The sequence below is a fragment of the Suricata suricatta genome, chromosome 8, assembly GCF_006229205.1.
Source record: "Suricata suricatta isolate VVHF042 chromosome 8, meerkat_22Aug2017_6uvM2_HiC, whole genome shotgun sequence".
NCBI classification, from domain to species: domain Eukaryota; kingdom Metazoa; phylum Chordata; class Mammalia; order Carnivora; family Herpestidae; genus Suricata; species Suricata suricatta.
Window position 1 is genome coordinate 46,316,373 of NC_043707.1, and position 27,747 is coordinate 46,344,119.

General features: G+C 45.9%; 1 protein-coding gene across 5 annotated transcripts in view; it reads right to left on the reverse strand.

The window, feature by feature from the left end:
- SLC22A15 (solute carrier family 22 member 15) overlaps window positions 1-27,747 on the reverse strand; it is an 83,888-nt gene that overhangs the window by 37,217 nt on the left and 18,924 nt on the right. For 4 of the 5 annotated variants that reach the window (XR_003911989.1, XR_003911990.1, XR_003911991.1 and 1 more), the window contains exons 2-5: window positions 26,179-26,391; window positions 4,997-5,129; window positions 4,176-4,340; window positions 789-918 (exon numbers count right to left, since the gene is read on the reverse strand). Coding sequence is in view for 2 of the 5 variants with exons in the window: in XM_029948450.1 (XP_029804310.1) it covers window positions 789-918; window positions 4,176-4,340; window positions 4,997-5,129; window positions 26,179-26,391 (641 nt within the window). In the remaining 3 variants the exon portion in view is untranslated. The remainder of the gene's footprint in view (window positions 1-788; window positions 919-4,175; window positions 4,341-4,996; window positions 5,130-26,178; window positions 26,392-27,747) is intronic. The other variant, XM_029948451.1, reaches the window with a different exon arrangement.

Sequence of the window (27,747 nt, forward strand, 5' to 3'; positions counted from 1 at the left end):
AGCCCCAACAAGATGGTCAGCATTTAACGTTAATTTTATAGAGAACTCTGTAAATATCTCTTAAATATCTGTTTTATTGTTACTGGAATCTATTTAGGGAGAAATGTTAAATAATATTATTGTATTCTATATTATGTGATATATTTTCTATAATAAACAATATTAATAAAGTACTTGTTGCGAGGGGGAAAGCACTGATGAAGTAGCTCTGAGCAGCTGGCTCACCTCTCGGCGTTTGGAGTGCCGCGGTGCGGTGCTGGAGCGGGTTGCGTGGCGCCCCCTGCCCTGACCAGGGCATCACACGTTCACCGCACTGAGCCCGTCCACCCTGAGGCTTTCTGCCGTATCTGAGAATCGTCCCGCGCCCACAGTCAGAGGTCCTGAGATAACAGGGTGTAGACGTCCCACTACGTGTCTGATGTGGATGGACGGTCCCGCCGTATCGCACCTGAGTCGCACACCTAGCACGTGCTCCGATCCAGCCAGAGGATCTTTACGCTTGAGGCATTTAGGTTAAAAAAGACACTGGTACCCTGGGTCAATAACCGGAAGGTTCAAATGCGGTCTACGGGCAGGTGACTTCACACCGGGGATGCTGCATCCTGAACTAATTAAGCATCGCTCCTCCCAGCACTGCCAAGCTTTGGAGCGCCTGTGGCATTTAGCTTGTCGCCAAAGTCACTTCAGGCAAACTCCTGAAGGGAATAACGCCACTCATTGACCTGCATCTTCTGAAGACATTCCCTCGGATTCTTAAATTAAACTTTGTAAGAGGAAAAACTACTTACAAAGACAGGAGAAAGACTACTGTTCCCTGCAGGTTAACCAGAACAGCCAGGGTCCTCCAGGAGCGGATGAAGTATCCCAACAGGGCATACTGGGCAATGCCAACTGCGAAGAAGAGGCCACCGATGGATCCTAATTCGGGGAAAAGACATCTGTCACTCGAGGAACCACCATCCCTGCCACCCTCTCCAACCCAAGTCACAAGCCAGTGCTTTCCCTGGGAGGTGTCAACGGGAAGGAAAATCCTACCCAAACACTGAGTAGCAAAGGATAAACGTGGAAGAGAGGCCAGCAAGTTAGTGGAAAAGGAGGAAGGACAGGTGAAAAATACGAACTCCATGTGGTCAAGACGAATTTTAAGGGTTTGTCCACATGCTCTCTGCACAGAAGGCTGTCCTGCCATCTGCCTGAGCCCGTGCTGAAGCTTGGAAAGCTGTTTTGCTGGATGGCAGTTAAGGTTTTTAGGTCATGAGATAATTGCAATTCTGGGACTTCGTCTTATCACAAGGCTGTGCCTCAGGATCCTTACTTTACAGCAGAGGCTGCTCCTCAACTCTCTGTACTGCCCTTCCCTACTTCATGTATCACCACCAGATATATGACATTTCTATTTGTTTCTTGTCTGTCTCCATAAGGCATGGAGATCGAAAAAGATCAAACACAGAATTGTTAAAAAAAAATGCTATGTTTTTTGAAATAAATGCTGAGATGGGTAGTAAGCCCACTAGCTTTGCCCAGTATACTTGGGAATTCCTACCTGGGACACACTTTCTACAACTGCTACTACCACTATTGGTAGCAGTTACAGCTACTATTTATTGTGCGTGAAGCCTTTTGCATACATTGTTCTATAAAGCAGGTGCCTTATGGACTGTAAGCAAAGAGGAAACAGCGCAGAGAGGTTGGGTGCGGCCGCCTAGGGCACAGAGCTGTGCGCGGCAGGGCTGGAACCCCGCCATGAAGACTGAGCCTGCGTGCTGTCCCAATCCTCTCTCTCCGCCCTTCTGGGGAACAGCAGGCTTCCGTGGGCAACCCGCAGCAACAGCACGTTACAAGAGTTCTCTGCAACAATCATATCAAAGAAATGTTGACTTGCATTCTTGCCCACAGACTCTCATTTTCTAGCAATAATGACTTGTAGACTCAGTGCCCTGCGGGGGAAAGGGGGAAAGAGGCAAGAGCCGAAGCGGCACCTTCAGCGCGTTCAGAACATGTGGTCGGCGGCGAAAGGGAGTGGGGACACTATGCTTTCCCTGGAAATTTAAGATAATTGATAGCTACTACAGGTTCATTACAGTGCATCAGACAGCACCTGGCTTCCAAGAACAAGACTGTCTGTCATGGCTGAGAGCAACTCTGAGGGCTTGGTATCCACTGACAACAACACAGGCGAAAGGAAGACAGCCCACACGATGGGACCGTTTTAGAGGGGCTGAGTTCAGACCCCAGTTCTGCCACTTGCTGCGGTGCGACCCTGGGCAAATCACTAAATGTCTCTGAGCCTAGGTTTCCTCATCGGTAAAACAGAAGTAATAATACGTACCTTGAAGAGTAGTTGTTAGCTTCAGATGAAGTAATGCACGCTATACAAATGTGAGCTATACTGTGACACCGGTATGGCCCGACATCTATGAACCTCCCCCCGAAGCAAACCCATCTGGGAGCCTCCTGTGGTGAGTCTCTGCTACAAAATATTGTCTACCTAGCACCGTATCTAATTCCAAGAAGACCCTTTCCCTCTTCTGGAGAGTGGACCTCTCTTCTTCTCCGTGGTTCAAGTGGGACTGCCCATCTTGGTCCCTCTCACTGCAGTGACCCCTGCTGGGCCAGTCCAGCTCTTACGCAGGATTATTTTTTAAGTAGACTCTACACCCAACGTGGGGCTTGAACTCACAACCTCATGACCAAGAGTTGCATCTCCACCGACTAAACCAGTCAGGTACCCCTTACCCGGGAGTTTCACTTGGTGGTGAAACCAGAGAGCTATGGGATCCCATCCCTGACTGTGGCGGAAGCTTCTTTGGGTAAGGGGCCAGACGAGGAGCATCTGACTTCCTGGTTCTGAGCTTCTCTGAGGCCTGGCTCTTCAAGGGTTTGGTTATATTCTCCAAATAACTTCCCTTCATACACACGTGCTCATCAGAGTTGAGTCTCTGTCACCATCAGTAAGAGTTGGTATCAGTTGGGTAGGATGGACAAGAGGAAATGATTCAAAGGGGTCTAGTTTAACGGCCTTAAATAGTGTGATGACCATGCACAGAGGTGCTAGGAGATGGAGATCTGAGGCAAAAGAAAGCAATATTTTTATCTGAGGGTCCAACTGAGACTCATATTTAATGTCCAGCAAGATGCTGCACATGTATGCCTGGAGATGACAATGGAGATAGGGCGTCGAGACATAAGTGTGGTAATTTGGTTTAAAAAAAAATGAAAAAAACAAATATCTCAAGTCACCGCCTTTCCATACTGTAATTCTGGAGAACCATACTAGTGGTTTATAACTGTTTACAGGATGTTAGATATTTATCCTCTTTTTCAGATTTATTTTCTGTGCATTTTAAATAATTCCCAAGCCTGCTATTTTTGCTCAGTTTGCACTAGTAAAAGCCAAATCTGGGCAGGTTCGACTTGGTTTTTGTAAAGGATACCAGCGATCCGCCCAGTTTTCAGGCAAAGCCACAAGGTTCCCCAATCCTCTTTCTCTCCCTACTCTGATCCTTCAGCAACTCATTTTCTCCCCAAAATCCAGCACTAACGGACCTCTTCTCTGCTCCGCTCCCCGCATCTGTCTAAGCCCGCGTCACGTTTCACGGGCCATCACAGCCACCTCCCGACTGACCCCTCAATTTCTCCACAGTCCATTGTCCACGCCCCTGCCAGAGTCGTCTTTCTGTATCCTATCTGATCCTATCACTCCACTATTTCACGCGCCCACTGACTTCTCACTGCACTTTGAATAGAAACAAATTTCTCATAGCACAAGCCCTATGTCATCTGCTCCCTCCGACGTGTCCCTCTCTGGCCCAAAAGATAAGTATTTAATAAAATACAGTAAGAAGGCACTGGGAGAGGAGTGTCTAGGATTTCCTAGGTCTGCCATATTTGTCAGTTTAAGGTGAAAACAGTTAATGTCCTTCTGAGGAAACAGACACTCTTGGAATGATCTGGAGATCATTTGTGAGAACGGGAGGCAAGCTCCCCATCCCCATGAGGCAGGCCCCAGGAATATGAATAAAATGACTCATTCAAGGTCTGGAACTCAAATCTAATGGTTAGATAGACAGTCTCATGTCCAAGTGTATTTTTGGACTCTGGGGTTAAACTGATTCCCGACGGGGTTTTCTGGGGCTGCTTGCCATCCCCCTTATCTCCGTGGAGTGAAGTAGTACCTGCGAGTGCCCAGTAGGCGGCGCCCACACATTCGTTCAGCAGGACAAAGGCCACCAGGGACATTCCTCCGTTCATCACACCCACCAGGAAGCGAGTTATTGCAAAGAACTCGTAGGAGGGGGAAAACCCATTGGCAATCGCAAATAAGAGGTCAAGGGCAAAACCTAGAATAAAAGGAACGGTCGTCAATCATCCAGACAGAAAACAGCAGTTGACCAAAGTAACAAATGATACTTGTTAGGTTCCTAAAGATGCATCTTCATAAACTTAAATTTTCTGAGCTGCACTTGTTTAAAAAATATATTTTCTCTTGAAAATCATAAAGAACTGAGGTTTTTCTTCCTTTGTTACAAGTTGATGTCTGTTGATCAGGCACCGTTCTCCGTTATTCGCAATAACGTTGGAAATGGAAAACTCCGGGCTCATACTTGGCTTGTCAAGAGAATGGCAGTCTTACAGAGCATATTTGACATGAATCAACACGCAAGATGTAAGGAAATGGATCCAGTACCCTGGCTCCATCTCGTTCTCTGAAGAACCATGGTATAAATTAGAATACGAAAGGTGCGGACAGCACCAACGGCTCTGAAAAGCTTACATACAAATGCATGGCCTTCCTCAGCTACGCTGCAGGTTTAAAATGCTTTGCCAGGACCAACTCTGGCTGCAGTGTGGCCTCTTGCCCATGTAATAAAAGTCAGTTCTGTACCCACGTGGCAATTCCCTGAGAACCTTAAGGAAATGGTCCCCTTATTATCTCCCCGAAAACCTTAGAGAAATAAGTCCCACTTTTCAGTGCATGAACACTCTAATGGCTTACCTGTGAGATACACTTTTTTCCTTCCGAAGCGATCGGACAGTTGACCGAAAGAGAGAACTCCCACAAACACCCCGCTGAAGAAGAAAGAGCTTGCTGCGCTGACTTTGTAGGATCTGTCAGCAATTAAAAACCACTAGAGGAGGAAAAACGCAAAAGGGACATTTAGAGCACAGAAAAGATGGATGGGCTGAGTTAGCTATTAAAAGAAAACAAACAGTTGTACATCCCAAACTCGAAAACTGTAAATTCTCTACTGCATTACTCACTACTAGTCAGAACTTGGTAGGTCATTACCTTGGATAATATCCGAGGAGATTTTGTCTTCAGAAACACTAGACTTCATTATTATAATGTGCTCCAACCATACTCTATACACATCTTATTACAGCACTGAATACAGTATATAATAGCTACTTTTATATATGCATTTGGTGACTATGTCTCCCCTCCTAAACTCTTGTATTCTTTATTATTTTTATAAGTTTTTAAAAATATTTTTTATTTATTTTTGAGAGACAGAGAGAGACAATGTGAGCAGGGGAGGGTCAGAGAGAGAGGGAGACACAGGATCTGAAGCAGGCTCCAGGCTCTGAGCTAGCTGTCAGCCCATAGCCCGACGCAGGGCTCGAACTCATGCACCATGAGATCATGACCTAAGCCGAAGCCAGACGCTTAAACGACTGAGCCACCCAGGCGCCCCATTAACTCTTTTATTTTTTAAAGCTTATTTATTTATTTTGAGAGAGAGAACATGCACATGGGGGAGGGGCAGAGAGAGAGAGGGAGGGAGAGAATCTCAAGCAGGTTCCACACTGTCAGCACGGAGAACAATTCGGTGCTGAAACTCACAAACTGTGAGAGCATGACCTGAGCCGAAATCAGGAGTCGAATACTTAACCTACTGAGCCACCCAGGCGCCCCTAAATCCTTGTATTTCTTGAGAGAAGCAGCCATTCCCCACTCGTTTCCATTTCTCTGACACCTAACATACAATATGATGTATATGAGGCAATCAATGACCAGTTCCTTTCTCTAAGAATAGGTTTGAAGTCCCTTGAGCACTTTTCTAAAAAAAAAAAAGTTAATTACATAAATACCATATGATCCAGTAAATCCACTCTTGGACATATACACAGAACTGAAAGCAGGAATTCAAACAGATATTTGTATCTTAATGTTCACAGCAGCACTATTCATCAAAGCCTAATGAACGGATAACCAAAATGTGGTAGACACATACAAAAGAATATTTAAAAAGAAAATTAAAAAAGAATTTTTTTTGAGAGACAGAGAGAGCATGAATGGGAGAGGGGCAGAGAGAGAGGGAGACACAGAATCTGAAGCAGGCTCCAGCTGTGCTGACAGTTTGGAGCCTGACGCGGGGCATGAACCCACGGACTGTGAGATCATGACCTGAGCCAACGTCGGATGTTTAATCCACCGAGCCACCCAGGCACCCCTACACACAATAGAATATTATGCAATGTTAAAAAGGAAGGAGATTTTGACAAGCTACAACAGAGATGAACCTTATGCTAAGTGAAATAGACAAAAAAAGAGAAATAAATATTCTAAGAACTTATTTAAGACTGTAATATTGTGATTTATAGTAAGATACATACACTTGGTCTTCATCCCCTGTTCCTGCCACACAGTTCCTAAAACCCTTGTGATTTTCCGCAGAAATCTTTAGTCATATTTAGTTTTGCTCCCAGTTCCTGAAATAATTTCAGAGCAATAAAGGAGCTAGCAGTGTCCTTTTAACAGCTTCTTTCAACCACACCTGAGTTCATTTAACTCAGGTCACTTTTGGAAAACTCCTTAGATGAGGGCTGGTCACCAGGGGAACCCTCTCCCCCCAACCCCTGCCTCGGGGGAGGCACCGAGGGACAGGAAGTTGAACCAATTGCCAAGGGCCTATTATTTGATCAGTTTTGCCTGTATCGGGACACCTCTCTAAAAACCCAAAGGGACAGACCTTCAAAAAGCTTCTCGGCTAGGGAGCACGTGCAGATGCCGGGACACTGGTGCCCTGAGAAGCACGGAAGCCCGCACCCCTCCCCACACACCTTGTCCTGTGCCTCTCTCCCATCAGGCTGTTCCGGAGTCCTACCCTTTGCAACAAACCCAAGGTCTAGAAAGTAAGATGTTTTCCCGAGTCCTGGGAGCTGCCCTGGCAAGTCCATCTATCCCGAGGAGGACACTATTGACCTCTGATTTCTAATGGATCAGAAGCACTGGAAATACTGTGGACTTGCATCCGGCGTCTGAAGGTGGTGGCAGTGTGAGCCTTGTGCCACCAGCGGGAATCAGTGGGACTGAGCCCTGAAAGACGTGGGAAGCGATGCTACCCCCACGTGGATGGTGTTGGAACGGAGTCGAGTTGTAGGACACCCGGCCAGTGTGGCTGAGCTGTGTGATGTGGGGACCTGCCTCATCTGCCCCCACAAACCCTACCTCACACATTTGGTGGCCAGAAGGGTCAGTAGTGAAGTAGTTGATGGTAAAGGAGGCACAGAGGGAAGGTTTATCCTTTAGCTGGAGCAGTCAAAGACAAGGAAAGTAGATAACGGTTACCAGGGGTGGGGGAATTGGGGAGTTACTGTTTAATGGGAACAAATTTTCAGTTTGGGAGGATAAAAAAGTTCTAGAGATGGATAGCGATGACGTTTAAATGACATGCATATACTTAATGCCACTGTACCCTTAAAATGGCTGAAAGGTTACATTTTATGTTAGGCATATTTTACCACGATAAAAAAAAAAAAACCTTGAGTACTATTATCGTCTAGTTTAGGGAAACTTATGAACTTCATTACAGAGAAAGAAATTGCCTCCTGTTTAAATTGCTATTATCTGAAACCATTGCTGGTGGCATGTTAAGGCGATCTTTGGTTATAAAGGTGTAAGTGAATCTGCATCACAGAGACAGAGAACCAGGAAATGCCAAGCCTCCTCTCCTCAAAGACAGGCTTCCGAAAGGAGACAGGCTTAGGAAGAGCCCCAACACGCAAGGAGGCCCCCACCTTGGCTGTGCCTTCAAGTCTCAGACCTCCCTTCCCATGCTCCAAACAGTCATCACGGCTCAGAGTACATTTGAGCCTTTTCTCTCTTCTTGTATTTCCTGTGAGACTGTGACGGTGGAGTTCTTGGCCACACAGCTTCTGCACATCTCTGTGCAGCAACAGTAACAAAATTCACATCAATAATGACAATAATACTTGCTGGAAAAGAAACAAGGGAAACGCCTCCTCATTAATGCCGGGCTCTACTTGTAGATTCCCCAGTTCCTCAGATGCCGTTCTTCACGAGGTTAGTGAACTGGTGTTCCCAGCCCCCCGTGGATGAGAAATCATAGACTAGGGTGTCCCTGCTTTTAGCAATAGTAATCAGAAATTACTGCTCCTGGTGGCAGTCATGATTCGAATAAGAGGGATGGAAGCCATGTGACCAACATCTGAGATGTGTTCTAGACAGGTTTTCGTTCGGGTAGTCAATAAATATTTGATTCGTTTCTACTGAGGGCTGACAACTTCATTAAACACTGGGAACACAGATGTGAGTAAGCTGGATGTGGTCCCTTCCCTCCTGCATGGTCAGTGCCAGTGGAATAAACACACAGGGATAGACTGGGAGGGCACCTCTTCAAATAGGTAATCAGGGAAGGCTTCTCTGGGGAGGTGATGTCTGGACCTGAATCAGGAGAAGTGAGGACTGTGAAAAGCTGTTCGGGAAACATGAGAAGAAGCACCCCCGCCTAAGGTGCAGGTGGAGCAGGGCGCCCCCAGCAGGGTGCTTTGATGAGACCGGACAGGTGCACTGGGGTCGGATCACACAGGGCCCTGGGCCACGGGACGGAGCTGAGGCATTACTCCAGTGCAAAGGGAAGGTGCTGGATTAAGAGAATTATGTTTCTAAAGATCACTCTGGCCACGCTTGGAGAACCCATTACAACAGAAAAGAGGGCTCAGGGAGGCTCATGCACTAGCTCAGGAGACCATGGTGGCTCGGACGAGGGTAGAAGCAATGGGGATGGAGAATGATAAGGATTCGCGATGGATTCCGAAGGCAGAAAGGGCAGGCCTGGCTGATGAATGACACAGGGTGGGGGACGGAGAATCAAGGCTTTCACCTAAGTCATTAACTTTGGCCACTGAGTGGATGACCTGTATTGAGGGGGAGAAGGTGGCCAGTGGGGACCAGGTGTGTGGTGGGAAAGAAAGAGCTCTGTTTGGACTTGCTGACATTGACCTGCTTATAACACATCCCAGTGGCGACACCAAGCAGAAATCTGGACATGAGTCTGAAGCTCCAGGGAGGGGTTCTGAACCCAGAGAGGGAAGAGGCTCAGGACTGGGGTCCAGGACACCCCCATGTTCAGAGGCTGAGTAGAAAATGCCCATTAAAGCAAACTCACAAGTCGGACTCAGAGACATAGCAAGAAAACAGGGAAGAACGTGGTGTTATAAACACCACAAGCAGAAATTTGGTTTGAGGAGAAAGGGACGGTCAAGCAGGTGGAATACTACTTTAGAGGTCAGGTAAGATAAGGACAGAGACATGCGGCTATATTTAGAAACAAACGGACACTTCAAAATAGCAATTTCAATGGAGTGTGAATGGAAGCCCGATTGGAGGAGGATGAGGAATTGCTGGCAGTGCTGTACAAAATAGTTTCTGGGTTTTGCTGCGAAGAGGAGCCAAGAAACGGGACAGTGTGGGGACAGGTATTGTGACAAGATTATTGGCTTGTGTGCATACCGATGAGAGTGAGCCAGGAGAGAAGATACCCGTGCAGGAGGAAACCATCTGGAAAAGCAAGAAGGGATGGCTTTGAGGACACAACGTGGAGACATTAGCCTTTCGCAGAAGCCGGGAGATGTCCCGGCAAAGGGAGCAAGCAAGGAAGGCAGAATGTGGACTTAGAAGCAGGCAGTGGAAAAACCCCTGGCCAGCTGCTTCATTTTTTTCACTGAAGTATCAAGTGAGATCACTAGCTGGAGAAGAGTAGAAGTGGGGGTCGGGGGGCATTTCAAGTTTCAGGAGGACTATGATGGACTCCTCTGAGGAGCGGGACGTGACCCATTCAAGGGAGTACTGCAGGACTGCCAGGCCACGGTGAATATACACTTGAGCTTTGTAGTTACCAACGTCGTGAGGAGGAGGATGGGGGTTAAGCTTACACAGAGGTGGAGCCTTCTCCAGAAAATTACAAAGAGAGAGGAGCACCAGGGCACTGTAGGGGTTTACGAAAGAGTGATTGTACAATAATGGAATATATGTCGTTAGGGGAGAAAAGCAGATATAGGGGGATTGTGGGTAGAGAAATAAATGTCATCATCAGAAAAATCCCCTACATCATTAACTTCCCTGTACTTCCCATTCTTGCCCTGACTGAAACTTGGTGATCCCCTGTGGAAACCACTCAGTAAACTGGTCCCTCTCACCTGGAGCCTATTTTTCCTTTTACACCCAGGGACCTGAGAGCCTGGGGTGGGAGAAGATAACAAAACTTCAAAATCATCAACTCGCCTGAAGATCCTATTACCAGACGGCGTAATCCACTACCTTCTAGACTGACAGAAATGCTAGCTTGTTTTGAACAACAGCCACTCTTCCTCCGATGCACAGTAATAGTGTGTTTACTGGGCATATGGTTACCCAGATTGAAGACTAATGCCCCAATCTCTCTCACAATTAGGTGTGACACATAATCAAGTTCTGCACAATGAATGCAAATAGAAGCACCATGTGGCAACTTCCAGAACTTTGTCCTAAGAGACAGCTGATTTGCCCTTTGCCCCTTCTTCCTTTCTATCCCACTGCTCGGAATGTCCATATGAAAGCTGGGGCTCTATCCGAGGCCATGATGATGAGGGCCACAAATTAAGGATGGTGCAGTCAAAAGCTGAAGAAGCCTACGTCCCTGAGAACACTGGGGTAGGGCCCAGGCATTGGCATACTTTTTAAGTTCTCCAGGTGATTCTCCTAGGCTAAGAACCCCAGTCCTAGACCTCATCATCCTCAATAGCTGTATGACCTCTAAAATCTTGACTTTGAACATCCTACTCACTCTCCTTCCACCCCCTTCTCTTCTAACTCACTTCCTGCAGTACCCTGCTCCTACATTCTTGAAGCTCTTCAAGGTTCTGGTTACCATGCTCTACAGTAAGTTCTGCCTGAGTCAGCAAGAGAGAGAGATTCAATCATGGTAAGAAGCTCTGATTTAAGGATCTGTAAAGGGTAAAATATACTGTAAAGTTTCACATGAAAGAGATTACAGGAGTTCTGGAAACTGAAGGAGAAATCCTATTTTGTAAAAAAAATTATTTTGGATTACAGATAGTTCTGCTGTAGAATTTTCAATTCATGAGGAATGTCTATAGTGACATTTTTCTAGGTCGAAAAATAAATCCAATATTAGATATCCTGTTGGCCTAGAAAAGAAAGGACTATATTTGTCACAGGGATATCCCTTCTCCTACAATGGCCAATAGACAAGTCCTCATTGTATTGATTTTTAATGCCTTGAAGTTCAAACAACTTTTTATATTTTTCATGTTGTTGGTATTTGCCTTGGTGTTTTCATGACTTTAAAATGTGGCCTGCACCTTTAGTCTTGATTATCCTGCACCTCGATTTTTGCTAGTTTATATGGCCAAGATGTTCAAGCTCATACTGATCTGTTTTGCGCTTAATTAAGAAGTGGCTAACATGCCTTCTCAATAATCAACTGTTCTGTTGATCACATCTGTAGAACTCCAATCCACAAAAAAGGCCATAATGGTCATCCTTCCAACAATTGGAGAGCTGCTGGCTTGGATAGCAGTTTTAGGAAGAAGTAGCCCACAAGATGTTTGACCAGCAAATTCCAAATTCTGATTCTCAGTTCCACGTGTGAAAGTAATTTCTAGTAATTCTTCTTCAATGTCAATTCTGGTTGTGGTGATGCACTTCCTTATTTCTCCTGTAATATGTTCAAGAATGGATAGAAAAATATAAAGGCATTGTCAAATTTTTAACAAAAAAGCAAACTAAGGGGTGCCTGGGTGGCTCAGTCAGTTGAGCATCCAACTCTTGGTTTTGGCTCAGATCATGATCTCATGGTTTGTGGGATCAAAGCCCCATGTTGGGCTCTGTAATGACAGTGTAGAGCCTGCTTTGGATTCTCTCTCTCTCTCTCTCTCTCTCTCTCTCTCTCTCTGCCCTTCCCTGCTTGTGCTCACTAGCGCTCTCTCTCTCTCTCTCAAAATAAATAAATAAATGTAAAAAATATTTTAAAATAATTTTTAAAAAAGCAAATTAAAGCATACAAAGCTGAAAACCAGGAAAATTCCCTGACAGATCTAAGTAAACTGGGCATGGTTGATTTAGAAATCAGTTCTAAGTCAATTCAAGGACTTAGGACAATGTGTTTACAACCAGCTTTCTATATGCACCATCCACTAACACGTGAGATTTTGGTTGGTTTTGTTTCCAACTTTCAAAACTTTCCAAATATACTTTATATATTTATCACATACCTACTATGCAATCTAAAGAGTTCTGTATTGTCAAAGCTCAGAAAGACACACTAGCACAGTGATCCTTAGAGTATTTGAGAAGATGTACTGGTGTAACATTTTGGAAAGAGGTCACTCAATTACTAGCACATTTTCTTGTCTCTTTGGCCAATACTTTACCAAGGTAAAATCCAAACCAAGATATCACCAGGACATTTGAAACTAAACTATAATAAACCTAAATGTGACAACCATTATAGTCTCACAAAGTGTGTTTTCATGAGGCATAAATTCATAAATGTATTAAGTGGCTGACATCTTAACTGGCTAGAGGGTACTGAAGGGATGACTCTCCTATTATTATTTTAAGTGACAAGCCAAATTCCAAAGCTAGAATGTTCTTTTTTATACAATTCATTGCAAATCGAAAAAATCACTCCCAAGTTGAAAAAAACGAAAATCTTCTTTTCCCAGACATTAACAGACATGGAAGAATATAAAGACAAAATATTTTCAGTCCTTCAGGATGACCTAGATAAATCTACTTCCGACTTACAGCCAACATCTATATTTTTGTGCATATGCTTACCCACATCATTGCGTTCATAAGCTGGGCATTTATTATACTGTATTTTTAAAAAGGAGTTGAAGGAGCTAGCACTAAAAACATGAGCGAAATCAGTCACTTGTCCAAAAAAAGTAGACCTGTGGGAAAATCAGACACCGGCAGCAGGTGCCTCAAACATAAAAGGTGAAAGGAACATAAATACGGTGAATATTGATGTGGGACAGAGCCAGGTGCCGTGCAGAGCTGTCCAACTCTTCAGGATGGAAATAAGGCAGGCAAGCAGAAATGAAGAGTATTGTAGCAGGGAAGGATTCAGGAGGTTTTTTAAAAATATCTGGATTCTTAGTGCTTAGAGACTTAGAATAGGACGTTACCTCCCGTAAAGGGATAAGATATTATGTGTGTCAAGATAAGGTGTTCCAGCTGTAACACAGAGATTGGGACAGACCCATCAAAGGTCATTACAGTGATCCCAGTCAGCCAGCACGGGTGGGGGCCTCAGAGAAGAGAGTGGATTCAAGAAGGAAATAGAGATTTGGGTGGAGCCATCCATAAATAGCTATTATTTGACACCAAAAGATCAATCACAGATGAAGTGAAGCCTGAAGATGAATTTTTTAAAATTTCTAATTTTATATAGTGGGGAGTGAGAAAGGGGGAGAGAGAGAGAGAGAGAGAGAGAGAGAGAGACAGAGAGAGAGAGAGAGAGAGAGAGAGAGACAGAGAGAGAGAGAGAGAGAGAGACAGAGACAGAGACAGAGACAGAGACAGAGAGAGAGACAGAGAGAGAGAATCCCAAGCAGGCTCCATGCTCAGCACGGAGCCCAACGTGGGGCTCAAACTCACGAACCTGAGCTGAAATCAAGAGTTGGACATTCAACCAACTGAGCACCCACACATGCTTAGAGGGAAGATACGTTTTAAAGGTAGTAACAAAATGTATTTTTAGCATCTCCCTTGAAGTCATCAAACCTTAAGCTTTGGAAATACCACAAGTCAATTCAGTCATTTTTCTAACATGGCAGAAATAGGATAATCTAAAAAAATTAATTATTGCTTCAAACTGGACTGCATACTTATACAATCTTAAAAGCAAAACTAATGTCCAAGTAATGACGAATACATATCAAAGATACATCAAATGGAAAAGCGCAGCACCTTATAACCAGATAATTACACATTATACTCTCCCCTACTCCCAACAACCACCTTTTAGAATTAGGTATTATTATCTTATTATTATTATTATTATTATTATTCCCATCTGATCGATGACACAGCTGCAGCTCAGACATGATCATACCAGAGTAAGCCATGGGGCCTGCACCTGATGCTGACGTTGGTCTCAAAACCTCCTTTTTTGAGTATGATGTGCTCGAATTACTTAAGTCTGAGAATTATGGAGCTAACTAGTATATAACACTATATTTAAGTGTGTTAAATCCCAAGAACAGAAATTACCATACACCAGGGAAAGAGTTTCTATTTCTTAACCCTCAGCATATGTTCCATCCAGGAAGCTATGAAAAAAAAATCAATTATATTAGAAGGAACACAAGAAACACATAGGTTTTTGTGGCTTCGGAGGCTCCTGGAAAGGAGAGGGCAAAGGGAGAAAAGGAAGGTCCCATGTCACATATGAAGGTCCCAAGGTCATATGGCCCATGTGGGGGGACATGAGAGTGAGGAGAACAAAGTAACATACTTAAAAATCAACGTCCAGGGGTGCCTGGTTAAGCATCCGACTTTGGCTCAGGTCATGGTCTCAAGGCTTGTGAGTTTGAGCCCCATACTGAGCTCGCTGCTGTCAGCACAGAGCCTGCTTTGGACCTTCTGTCCCCTTCTCTTTCCCTCCCCTTACCCTGCTTGGGCTCTCTCTCAAAAATAAAGAAATCTTAAAAAAAAAAAAATCAACTTGCAAAGTGTTTTTCAGGGCAGGAGGCAGAGGGATTTATCTCATTCCATGGAGTATGTTTTAAATTCAAGTAATATTACTAATATTTTTAAATATTTTACATTTTTAAAGTAATCTCTATACCCCACGTGGGGCTCGAACCCACAACTCCAAGATCAAAAGCTGCTGCTCCACTGACCAAGCTAGCCAGGTGCCCCCAAATTTCTAGATATATATTTTTAAGTTTATTTTTATTTACTTTGAGTGAGCGAGAGAGTGAGCACACATGGTGGCATGTGCAAGCAGGGGAGGGGCAGAGAGAGGGAGAGACAGAATCCCAAGCAGGCTCCACACTGTCAGCATAGAGCCTGATGTGGTGCTCAAACTCACGAATTGTGAGCTTCATGACCTGAGCCAAAATCAAGAGTTGGATGCATAACCGACTAAGCCACCCAGGAGCCCCCAAATTTCTACATTTTTAATTGAACTTTTATCATGTACTGTTGGACACCCTCATAGACCCATGTGACACAAAAAAGCTTTTTTGCTGGTTTGCTTCTTTTCTTTTTTCCCCTGTTGAACAGCACCACGCTCCCTCCCCCTCCCCCACAGCGCTAGAACGCAGGTTATACGGTGCTTCTAAAAACTGGTCACGAATATGGGGAAGATGAAAAAGCAGGAAGAGCCCCTCTCAACTTATCTCCGAGAATTGAGACACGTAGCCAGCCTCTGCCCTGAGCAACTTCTCAGCGGCTCTGTCAATGTCACAGATTTGTCTCGTCTCTGCTCCAGTTTTCTTCTGTGACCTGCACTGCCCGCTCTGCCCCTTTTAATGGATGGTGACGTTCCACGGAAGGGGGGCTGAGAAACACGCCATGGCCACAGAGGACTCTAATGGGAGGGACAACCCGTTACGTAACTAAAAATCCTGTGCCTTACACTTTTCCCAGCCGTGGGTCATTTCCCTCCCTAAGGAGGCTGTGCGTCCCTGTCCTCCTGTCCTCTTGGTCTTGGGCCACAGCAGGTGAATACGAATAAAGCCTCACTCACATGTGGATGAGTGGAGCCGCTACCATGCAGGGCCCCGGGGAGGGCACGGCTCCCACAGTCATCACTTGACTTCTGCGTGAAGCTGGCACCTCCAGGAACTGAACGTCCCCTGGCACAGTCCTCCCCTGCTCCCCGCAGCCCCACCTCATCCCCCGTGAGCTCCTGTTCACCCTCCACGGTCCTGCCTGAGCCATGGAGTGACCACCGTCTCCACTGCGCCATCTGCCTCCCCATCTTTGCTTCAAGTGTGACGTTTGGTGAATTACATGTGTCCAACGTTGTAAGCATCGGACGGCCCTAAGTGGTTACCTGTCAGGACCGGCACGAATCAAACATGTGCTGAATCATTCCTGCAACAAGACTGAAGGCTGTGGTTTGCAGGCATCATCACATGCAATGTCTCAATGTCACGACTTCAAGGATCGAGCCGTGTGTTTATGGACAGGTAAGGCAGAACCGGCCTTCCCAGCCACCCAGGGGCCACTGAGTGGCGCTTGCGTAAGAGCAAGGGAGAGGGAGATGTGGAAGCAGAGGGGTTTCCTTCTTCTATAGGATACATCGAATACTTTGGCTTTATCTTTAGCCTCTACGTTAATGAGAAGAAAACTATGCAGGAAAAAAATAAAAACCCCAAATGATGGTGGCTTTCTGGCTAGAAAGGCAAAATGTGTACCACCGAAACACGCTTCCCAAAGCCTGCAAAACCAAAAGCGGCCCACAAATACCCGCACTGATAGAAGCGCGGAGGGTCTGCGGGGGTAAGAATGTGGCCGTGAACGAGCCACAGACCATCAGTGAACTTGCAAGTCAGGCAGGGTCCACGGCAAGTCTCAGAGTGACATCCAAGTCTCTCGGCTGCTGTGTCTCTTGGAAAGGTGAACTTGTTCGCAAGCCTGGGTCTGCCCCGTCCCAATTTGGACATCCCCGGTGTCAGGGGGGTCGGGGGGAGGGCTTGGGGGTCAGACCCCGTGGCACAGCCTACCTGATCACAGAGGAGAAGGGAGACAAAGGGAGCTTTTCCCCGGCCAGGTGGGCTAGCCAGGATGGACAGACAAGATAGGCACGTGCCAATTGACAAGGCTCTCTGTCACCAGAAGTCCTGCTCTAGGGAAAATCAAGTCACATTACAAGTGCCATTGCTCTACCTGGACCCTCGGCATGTCAGGAGCTTCCCTCCCCACCCTCTCCACGCCTGCAGGACCCCTTGAGAACTCTGCACAGAGCTCATTACTGCTCCGTGGAAGATTCTGAATTCTCCGCTACCAAGTCCAACCAAACTTGAGCCCTCCACTGTCCTGTATGTCCATAAAAATATTTACAGCTTCGTCCAGGAAAATCTCACTTCAGTAGAAAATCAGGTAATCAGAGGTCTCCAGTGATGCGGGAGTACTTGGCCAGGGTATTTCAGGAACAGTTTCATGGTGATTAACTAACTTGCTTCATTTCAGTGTAGCTGTCACTCCGGATTACCACTTAATGGGTGAGGTGTGCAGGCTATAACAATCAGTGGTGCAGGCATAAGGAAGCAAGACATTAAAAAAAAATTAGCCCCTAAAGCAATTATTGCAGTGAATTTTTCAAATAGTTTTAATACTCAGTCTTTTGACCCCAGGGTATGGCTTGGGGAAAAATATATTAATCTCAAGATAATAATCAGTCAGTTTCAGTTCTTCAATATCTACAATGATATTAAAGATTCTAGCCGTACTTTTTTTGGTTGCAAACATTAATTAAGCATGATAATTGTGTGTCTCCGTGATATTTGGTACTTTCTGAATGAGTCAGAGCTCAGGGAATAATTTGAATACAGCAGACAGCAATTTGCTACATAAATTCACCCCAATGGCTATTAGCTCACTGTAAAATAGTCAAGGCTCCTAGATTAGAAGGGTTCTTTTTTGCATTAATACCAAGTTAATTACATCGACATAACCTTTTACTCACCCTTCCCCAAACCCTCCATGAATAACTTCTACTAGCCCTGACCTGAATGCAATAAGTTGCAGGGTGGGAGTTTTAAAATATGGATTTTATCAAAACCACTCTGGGATACCAGCTCAGACCAGTCAGAGTGGCTAAAATGAACAAATCAGGAGACTAGAGATGCTGGCAAGGATGTGGAGAGACAGGCACCCTCTTCACTGTTGGTGGGAATGTAATCTGGTGCAGCCACTCTGGAAAACAGTGTGGAGGTTCCTCAAAAAATTAACAACAGAACTCCCCTATGACCCAGCAATAGCACTGTGAGGGATATACCCAAGGGATACAGGAGTGCCGATGCATGGGGGCACATGTACCCCAAAGTTCACAGCAGCACTGTCAACAACAGCCAAAACATGGAAAGAGCCTAAATGTCCATCAACTAATAAATGGATCAAAAAGATGTGGTTTATAGATACAATGGCGTACTACATGGCAATGAGAAAGAATGAAATCTGGCCATTAGCAGCAATGTGGATGGATCTGGAAGGTATTATGCTAAGCGAAATAAGTCTGTCAGAGAAGTACAGATACCATGTTTTCACTCACATGTGGATCTGGAGAAACTTAAAAGAAGACCATGGTAGAAGGGAAGGGGGAAAAATAGCTACAAACAGGGAGAGAGGGAGGCAAACCATTACAGACTCTTAAATACTGAGAACAAAACTGAGGGTGGATGGGCAGTGGGGGGAGGGGAAAGTGGGTGATGGGCACTGAGGAGGGCACTTGTTGGGATGAGCACTGGGTGTTGTACGTAAGCCATTGTGACAAATTATATTTTAAAAATGTAATTTTAACCCAATCTCCTGAAACTATAGAGCTTTACAGGCTCTATCCTGGTATTTAGTTTCAGGGGTGTTACGTGAGAGGCCAAGAGGCTTTATACTTTTTTTTAACCAAATACCAAACTTGGTTATTTTATACCAAATAATTTCTATCAGAACCATATGGTACCTACAGACCACTGACCTGCATCATATGGGTATTTATCAACCAACAGGTAAGCTACCTGACAAGGTCAGGTGCACTTTCAATGCCTCCAGTATGGAGATTTGGAGGCGCAACCGTAGGAAAAACTACAGAGGTCATGAAAACGGACTTCATGCCGAGAATTAGTGGAGCGCTGGCTTGGGGACCGCATCCACCCAAACAAGGACGGACTCCACTGGGGGCGCAGAGCCCAGCAGCCCCTGGGGCACCCGCAGCTGCCACCCGCCTGCACTACCAGTCCCCCGATGCTCCTTCATCCTCATTCTCTCTGTTCTTCCCTCTGCTGCTGCTTCTCTGCTGGCTCTTGTCATTTTGGCAGCAGTAACAGGGAACCTGGAGGCCACCCATACCTGCAGAGGCGAACCCCCCCTCCCCTCCCCCGGGACCTTGAACACCACCTGCACGGGGCTCTGATGTCCAGGGCGGAAGGAGAGTGTGGAAATTCACATGAGTCACCCACAGCCTGAGCAGTGAGTGCAGGGCACACGCCCTGGACATTTCATTTGAACCTCAAAATAAAAGGGAAAACATGAGCTCCACACTGAAAATGTAAAGCAGGGTGCGTCCTCTTGGTCTGCCTGAATACACCCAGAGGAGAGAGGTGGGTGGCACCATGCACACGAGGGTGGCTGGCCACTGAGTCTAGATGCAGGTGGCCCCCCCGGGGTAGGGAGATGGCCATGCATTTGACTTCCTTCTCCGTTGCTGTTTTTTCTTATATCAGGAAACCGCTAAGTTTATTTGGGCTTGGTGATTACTGAGGCTTAACTGAACTATTACTACTCTGACAGTACTTGTGTGATTTCTTTGTTCGTTTGTTTGTTTGGGGGGTACTGCTAGCCAGGTTCCTCATGAAACAGATACAAATGTCCTGAGACTTGTCTGATCCCCTTGGGGAAAGCAAGCTCAAGACAGATTTGCAGGGGAGCTGACCCCTTCTTCTTTTCTTCTTCTTCTTTTTTTTTAATATTTTATTTATTTTTCAGAGACAGAGAGAGACAGAGTGTGAGCAGGGGAGAGGCAGGGAGAGAGGAAAACACAGAATCTAAGGCAGGCTCTAGGCTCTGAGCTTTCAGCACAGAGCCTGTCGTGGGGCTTGAACCATGAACCGTGAGATCACGACCTGAGTGGAAGTTGGACACTTAACCAACTGAGCCACCCGGGCGCCCCCTCCCTCCTCCCTTCTACCTCAGTCATATGCCACAGTGGAAGGGCCACAGGAATTTATCGCCTGGCCTCTCCATTTACTGTGTGATGCTGAGTAAGCTACCAGCTACTCTGAGCCCACACATTCTGGTATTTTTAATTTGTGAGCCACAATGCAAATGCTATGACTGTTTGCCCTTGGTCCTCAGAATTCACTCTGTCAGAGGCAAATCCAAGCAGGCAGCCGGGCTAGGTGAGGATGCCTTTTGCTTGGCTTTCCACCCAACGTGCATGCGCCATCATCCCATGGTCACCTGGCCAACCTCCGTTCCCACCAATCCACCGACCCACACACTCAGCCCCTCGCCCCAGGCAGACCCAAGCCCCCCCTCGGTTCTGCATTAAGTGCGTCTGGGGCTGCTGAGGGTGGCTGGCGGCTGGGGAGGTTCAGAAGCCCTTGACCTCGCTCCCCGTCACTGACAGCAGCAAAATATCCAGCTCTTTTCAATCCTGATAATGCCAACTGAGAAGCCGTTAAATCCAAAGGCGTCTGTCTGTCAAGAAAATACAAGTCTGAAAAGCACCGGAGTAGTAGAAAGACTATGGGCTCCTCGAACCCAGACCGGCGACTTATTCAGTATGTGATTTGGGGCAAATTCCTTCAGTTCTCTGCCTGCCAGCTGTTTCACCCACAGGGCAGGGCTACGGCCATGACTGACTAAGCAGCACATGGGGAAGGTCTCTGAGGGAGAGCCGCTCCCGCAAGAGCGAATTAAAAAGTAGTCACAGTTATCTGCCTCTTCTTTCCTCTGTCTACCAAACCTTATAAAACTCATCTGCACCCACAGACTCTTTGGGTGCCACAGTCTCACTGCAGCTGAAGACCCTGTGTGGACTGTGGACTTCTGTCTCATTGTGCGCCCGCTGGTGCCACCTGCACTCTCCATCAACAGATGGGCAGGCCATGGCCGCCCTTGAGAAGCAGCATGAACCCACTTAGGCCAGAGGCAGCCAGTTCAGCATCTGGGACACCCCGAAGAGAATTCGTCCCCATGCAGCGTCCCCGGAAGATGTCACCAAGCGGCAGTGCATGGCTGTCTCCAACTGTGCATGGCGGATAACCCCACTCCCACCCAACATTCCGGACACACCTTAGAGCCCCCGCTGGAGACTGAGGACCACTGTCTGTACAGAGAATATGTGTGCCTTGAGATACCCATCCGAGGACGGTAACTGACCTCCTGATGGGACAGGAACCCACTGGGTGCCTCCCACCAGGGAGGAAGGCAGAAGGCATCCACAGATAGACGTAACCATCAAGATGGATAGCAGCATACACGACCGAGTACATACATCTCAGGAATGAGAAAGGACAGGTGAGCAACAGGAGCGGGGAGAAAGGGGGGAGAAGCAAGGGTGAAAGACAAAGGGAAAAGCAGGAGATACGTGCAGAGAGAACGAGACAGTAAGCAATGTCAGAGAAAGAGAGGACGGCAAGACAGAGACAGTGAGAGACAGAAAAGGGCAGAGAGAAAGAAATGGGAAGTAGATAATGAGAGACATAGAGATGGAGCAAGGTAGAGACAGAGAGAAACAGGTGCAGAGAGACAAAATGACAGAGACCAGGGAAAATAAAGAGAGAAAAGAGAGCCAGAAAGAGGTGGGAGGGAGGGGGACAGGCACACAGTTCTGGTCTGATGAAGCCAGATGGCAAAAGAGACAATGACTCGCAGATACGCCCCAGTGGTGTTAGAAGGGGACATGACAGGCAGGAAAGGTGAAGCCATTTTAGCTCATCATCTTTTTTTTTTTTTTCAGAGCTGCTTTAAACATCATCAGCACTTGCTGGGGAAGCTATTTAATCCCATCTCTCGGGGGCTACCAACTCTTTATCTCGGGAGCAGTAGCTCTCTGAGCTCCCTTCTTTCTGTATTCAGCCTCCAGTGGAGCACTGTGAAGGGTGAGCCACTGGGCACCAGCAAGGGGGGCGGGGGGTCTGCTGGTGACCAGGGCACCCGATCCCACTGGCCTGGAGTGTAGGGACTGATGGTGCCCTCTTCCCTGGCCTGTATCAAGGCCTTCTCTAGCATCAGGTGCATAGTAGCTGCCCAAGGACTACTTGCTAATAACAGTGTCCCTTGAAAGGACTCCTAATCACAGATTTCACTAGTATTAATTCAACTCCACTGAAACGTGTTGAGTGTCTGTGCTGAAGCACAGTGTCACTAATGGTATCTAATTTACTTTAAAGTATGAAGTACGTAACGTGGAATATTCTGCGCAGACATTACTTAGGTCCAGCTCCTGCCCTGCCACCATGAGCGGTCTGGTCGAGGCTGTAACGCCCGCCCAGCGGTGGTCCGCAGGCCCATTCTGCAGAAGGGGCTCCTGCAAGGACTTTAACCACTGTCTCTATCAGCAACGGTTTCTTTTGCTGCTTCTTGATTTACACAGCGGCCTGATGACTAGCAATGGTATGACCCTAGATAACAGGTTATCTCTGGCGAAATTAAAGACGCTTAAGATACATGAATTGGCTCAATATATTTTAGAGACATTCACTACCTTCCCTGAAGTTCTGGGATGATCCAGTGTGTTCTGTATTCTTTATAAAGGGGTGATGCCCTTGGCTAAAATTCCTCCTTGGTCCTGAGACACTATGAATTCTGGAAGGCTCTGCTTTCTGCTTTGCTTGATGTGGACAGGCAGGGGAAGTAGCAGCACTCTCGCTATGGAAAACTGGAGTTTTTCTGTAGCAACCTGGCACACAAATGGTATTCAGAATACCAATAACACTACCAAGCTTGGATTCCTCAAACCTGAAAGCTATTTTATTTTGTGCTTCTCTGATAAGAATTAAGTGAATAAATGCATCTATACGCGCAGAATTGGGTCCAAGATCCACTTTCACCGTAATATGGTAATGGATTTGTTGGAGGGCAGACTTATGGCTCTCACTCACCACAAAATTCTGTGGGGCCAATAAACAGAACAAGGCTTTTTGGAGACATGGCTAATTCCACAGCTGGGGTGGAGAGCGGGTAAAAGATGAACCTGGAATGTCTTGTTATGCCAAAATTTTTTTTTCAACCCCCACCCCGTCAAATGATGAGCACGTCAAAAGGACACAGGAGGACTTTCAGCTCCAGAAAAATGGAATAAACGTACTTTTCCTTGTCTCTCCCAGTATATACCACTAAACCCCTGGGCATCGTGCATAAAGCAAACATAAAACAACTCTGAAAGGTGGAGGGAAGACCAGCTAGGACTCTGGGACCCAAGGAAGGAGTCGGTGGGGAGTCCCCTGGGTTTCTCGTTGCCACACATGCCCAGGACTGGTTACTGAAGAAAACAGAAACTACACAGGTAGATAGAAATATAGCTAGATATACAGGCAGGCATACAGATGGACAAGGGAAAAGAAAGGGCTTTTGCTTCCCGGCAAAAACAGAATGCCATGGGAATTTTAAAAACAACAACAGCAATAACAACAACAAGCCAAAAAACAAGCTCATAAATTTGTGACTGCCAGAGGTCGGGGGTTGAGGGGTGGGTAAAATAGGTAAAGGCGTTCAAAAGATACAAACTACAGATTATAAAATAAGTCCTGCGGACGTAATGTGTAGCATGGTGACTACAGATAATAATACTGTATAGAGGCTAAGAGAATACATCTTAAAAGTTCTCATCACAAGAACAAATTCTGTAATTCTGTATGGTGATGGATGTTAACGAGGCCTTCCGTGGTGTTCACACTGCAATGCAGACAAACACTGAAGCATTGTGTTGTACACCTGAAAGCAATAGTGTTATTTATTAATTAATAAAGAGTATTTATTCGCTGAATAAATCTTGAAATTTGCCAGTTCGAAATTATTTCCAAATTTAAAAAAAAAACTTAAGCTCTTTGGCTACCATTACCTATTAGAAAGAACTAAGAGATGTGCATACCAATTTGGACTGGATAGGTTTCCAAAAGTACAATAATTTAGAGCACAGGCCTCCGAGTTAAGACAAACTAGGGTTCAAATCTAGCCCTGACCCTATAAGCTGACCTGACCTCAAGATGTCTCAATGTATTCACCTGTAAAATGGGTAAAATAATATTGACCTCATACAATTATTCTGAAGGTTACATCACAATGCCTGGCATAGACTCTTCATTCCTCAATGCTACTTGCTATTTCAATATGTTAGCAGTGGTGGTCCTCGGTTAGCACCTGCGGTGATGGTAATGGTTACTAGTAGGCCACAGAGGTACAAAGATGACCAAAATATGGTTTCTGACCTCAAAGAACTTCGGAAGAAATAGAGTCGAACCACACACTACGGTGTGTGACATTAGTGCAAACAAAATGTTACTGGAGCAGAGGCAAGCGTATTTACTTCTGGGGGGTGGGTTGGGAAAGACTTTGTAGGGAAGGGGACAGTCGAGGTGAGCAGTAGAGGGTAAGGTTAGGATGTCACCAGGGGGGCACAAGGGTCAGGTTAGGGCATTCCAAGGTGAGTTACCTATCGAGGTAACAGATAGGCTAAGCACTCGGGGCCTGGGCAGGAAAGAACAGAGAAAGAGGCCAGTGCAGATGGGGCTGGAAAAGTACACCAGGCCCCAGCTGTGGACGGTAAAGGGCTACGAATGTAACACCCTAAGTGGGTTCCACTGTTTGCTGTGTGCAGTGGGAGAGTCACTGGGGGTTCTGAATCGGGGGTGACATGACTGCATTGTTGTCAGAGAAATACACTACCTGGCAGGAGCTTGGAACATTAACCCAGTAATTATGGCTTCAAAAGGAAACTCTTAAGGAAAGGTCAAGCCAATACTGCCTTCATGTCTCTTCTGTCTTGGGCACGTCCCACCCAAAGGGTGATAATCAAAACAGTCAGCAACAGGTAAGACCGGCAGATGCCATGGTGCAGGCACAGGCGCAAGTGTGCATGCGTGCTCACACACAAAGGAGGGTGGGCGGGAGATGGAGGGTAGGGCATCCAGCAAGCACTCTGGTAACCCTGTAGAGGGACAGCCAAAAGGATTTGGGGGCAGCTGACTGCAGGGCAGCATGGAGAGCAGCAATGCCCACCAGGCATTAACTCTATATTTACTGGATCACTGGGTCCAAGGCTAGGCCAGGCTCGGCTGGTGGGGAACAGGCAGAGGACTGAGTGTTTTAACTCCTTAACCGTCAGCACACCTCCTTTGCAGCGAGCATGCGCCCTGCCCCTCTCAGGCCAGGTTTCTTTTCACCAGACTATGCACTCCCAGCCTATTTACCTGGGGCCGGCTCAGAAGGTGCTGTACCCAGCAGAACCACTCTGGCCACAAGCCCCCTTGAACATAAGGCTTCCTGCCCCGCACGGGGCAGTCCCATCTGTATTCTACATTGTATAGTCAAGGGGCCCCATGTGGTCAACACACGGGACTGACTGGACACATGAACTATGGATATTGGAGATGTTCACCAGGTTCCTCTCTCTTGACGTGGTTAATCTTTCTGTATTCAAGAAAAAGAAATGGAAGCTTTAATTCACTTTTAAATAGGACACTGTAGGGGTGCCTGGGTGGCTTGGTCAGTTAAGCGTCCGACTTCAGCTCAGGTCATGATCTCATGGTTGGTGAGTTCAAGTCCCGTGTCGGGGTCTGTACTGACAGCTCAGAGCCTGGAGCCTGCTTTGGATTCTGTGTCTCCCTCCCTCTCTCTCTCTGCCCCTCCCCTTCTTGTGTTCTGTCTCTCTCTCTCTCAAAAATAAAGATTAAAAATATTTAAGAAATAATAATAATAAAAAAACACTGTAACCAGAATGTGGTTCCTCTGGAGTTCATATCGACTTCAGCTAAGCAGGCCAGCAAGGCTCATGCTTTCCCTGCTGGGAGGCAGAAGAAGGAGATTTGTGTTTCCGTAGGATACTTTCCTTTAAAGCCTCCAATCTAAACAGCTATTTGAAGGGGTGGCTGACATTTACATCAACACGACAGGAAAGCGGTTCCGTGTGGACCTGGGGAACCGATCAGCTAGCGATCAGAAGCGCCCGCCTGCGTTTCCGCGCCGGGTGTTACCTCAGACGCGATGGACGTGAAGCTGCCGCTGAACTGCACGTGCTTCCGGACCTCGCTCCCGTTGGCGGTCAGCAGCCACGCCCCCAGGGCGCGGTCGGCACCCACCGACTGGTTGCCGTGGCTCTCATTGGGCAGGAGCTCTGCCAGGTCCCAGCGGTAGGGCGGCGTGGCCCCCACCAGGGCGATGAGGATGGCCTCCGTGGCCACGTAGAGCTGGGGGAGCAAACACACAAACCCATGAGCTCTGGCATCGCAGAATGCAGCAGGCTCAGGAGCCTCGCAGGCTCTGTGTCCTGCTTTGCGGTTTCCATGACCCACGCGGTTTCCATGACCCACGCAAAACGACGCACCAGAAGCACAGGAGAGGACATGAAAAGGACGCTTCTGATCTACTACCAACAGAGTCATCATTTATTCACTTGGAGAGCACCTTGGGCTTTTTCCGGGGTGGGGGAGGGGAGGTCTCCTCTACATTTACAGTACATCTGATGCTCAGGACCCTGCACGTGGGTGACAGTATGGCACCGGTGAAGGTGGGGGTGAGGAGATTACTGGCTCTGATTTAGGAGACTGATTCCAGCTCTTTCCTCCTCCTCACTACACTCTCAATTCAGATAAGCAGGGTCCAAGAGCATCTTGGCCTTGGATTCACAATCTAAACAAAACCTTTTGTGGCACTGTTAACTGTCTCAGACAATACCACATATGTAGAGAGAATATATATATACACATAGTTAAAGAACATAGAGAGATCATATACATATAGAGTGTGTATATACATATAGATAGATATGCACATATAGAGAGGATATATATATAGTGTGTGTACAGAGAGAACACTTGTAGAGTATATATATACACATAATAAAAAAACAGCATATACATGTAGAGTGTATATATGTACAGAGAATATATAGTGTGTATATAGAGAACACTTATAGCACATATATAAGTATATATATAAGTATATATAGAATATAGAGTATATTTTAGCATATATATAATAAAAAACAGCATATACATAGAGTCTATATATATATATATATATACACACAGAGAATATATAATGTGTATATAGAGAACACTAATAGCGTATATAGAATATAGAGTATATATATTATATATAGAGTATATGCTGAGAGAATATGTATAGAGTGTATATATAGCATATAAAGTATATATATAATGAAAGAACAGAGCATATACATATAGAGTGTGTATATATATATATGTATATATATATATATATATACACATATACACACACACACAGAGAATATATATAGTGGGTATATACTGAGAGAACATTTATAGAGAATACAGAGAGAGTATATATAAAAAGCATATATAGGGAGAAAATATAGAGAGAGAGAAGTGGTATAGACAGATAGAGAGAGAGAAAGAGAGAGCACAAATGAAAATACTTTATTCAAGAAGGTAAGCATACTTGAGTATGTACTATTTTATTTATTTTATTTTATTTTATTTTATTTTATTTTATTTTATTTTATTTTATTTTATTTTATTTTGAGAGAGAGAGGGCACAAGTGAGCAAGGGGCAGAGAGAGA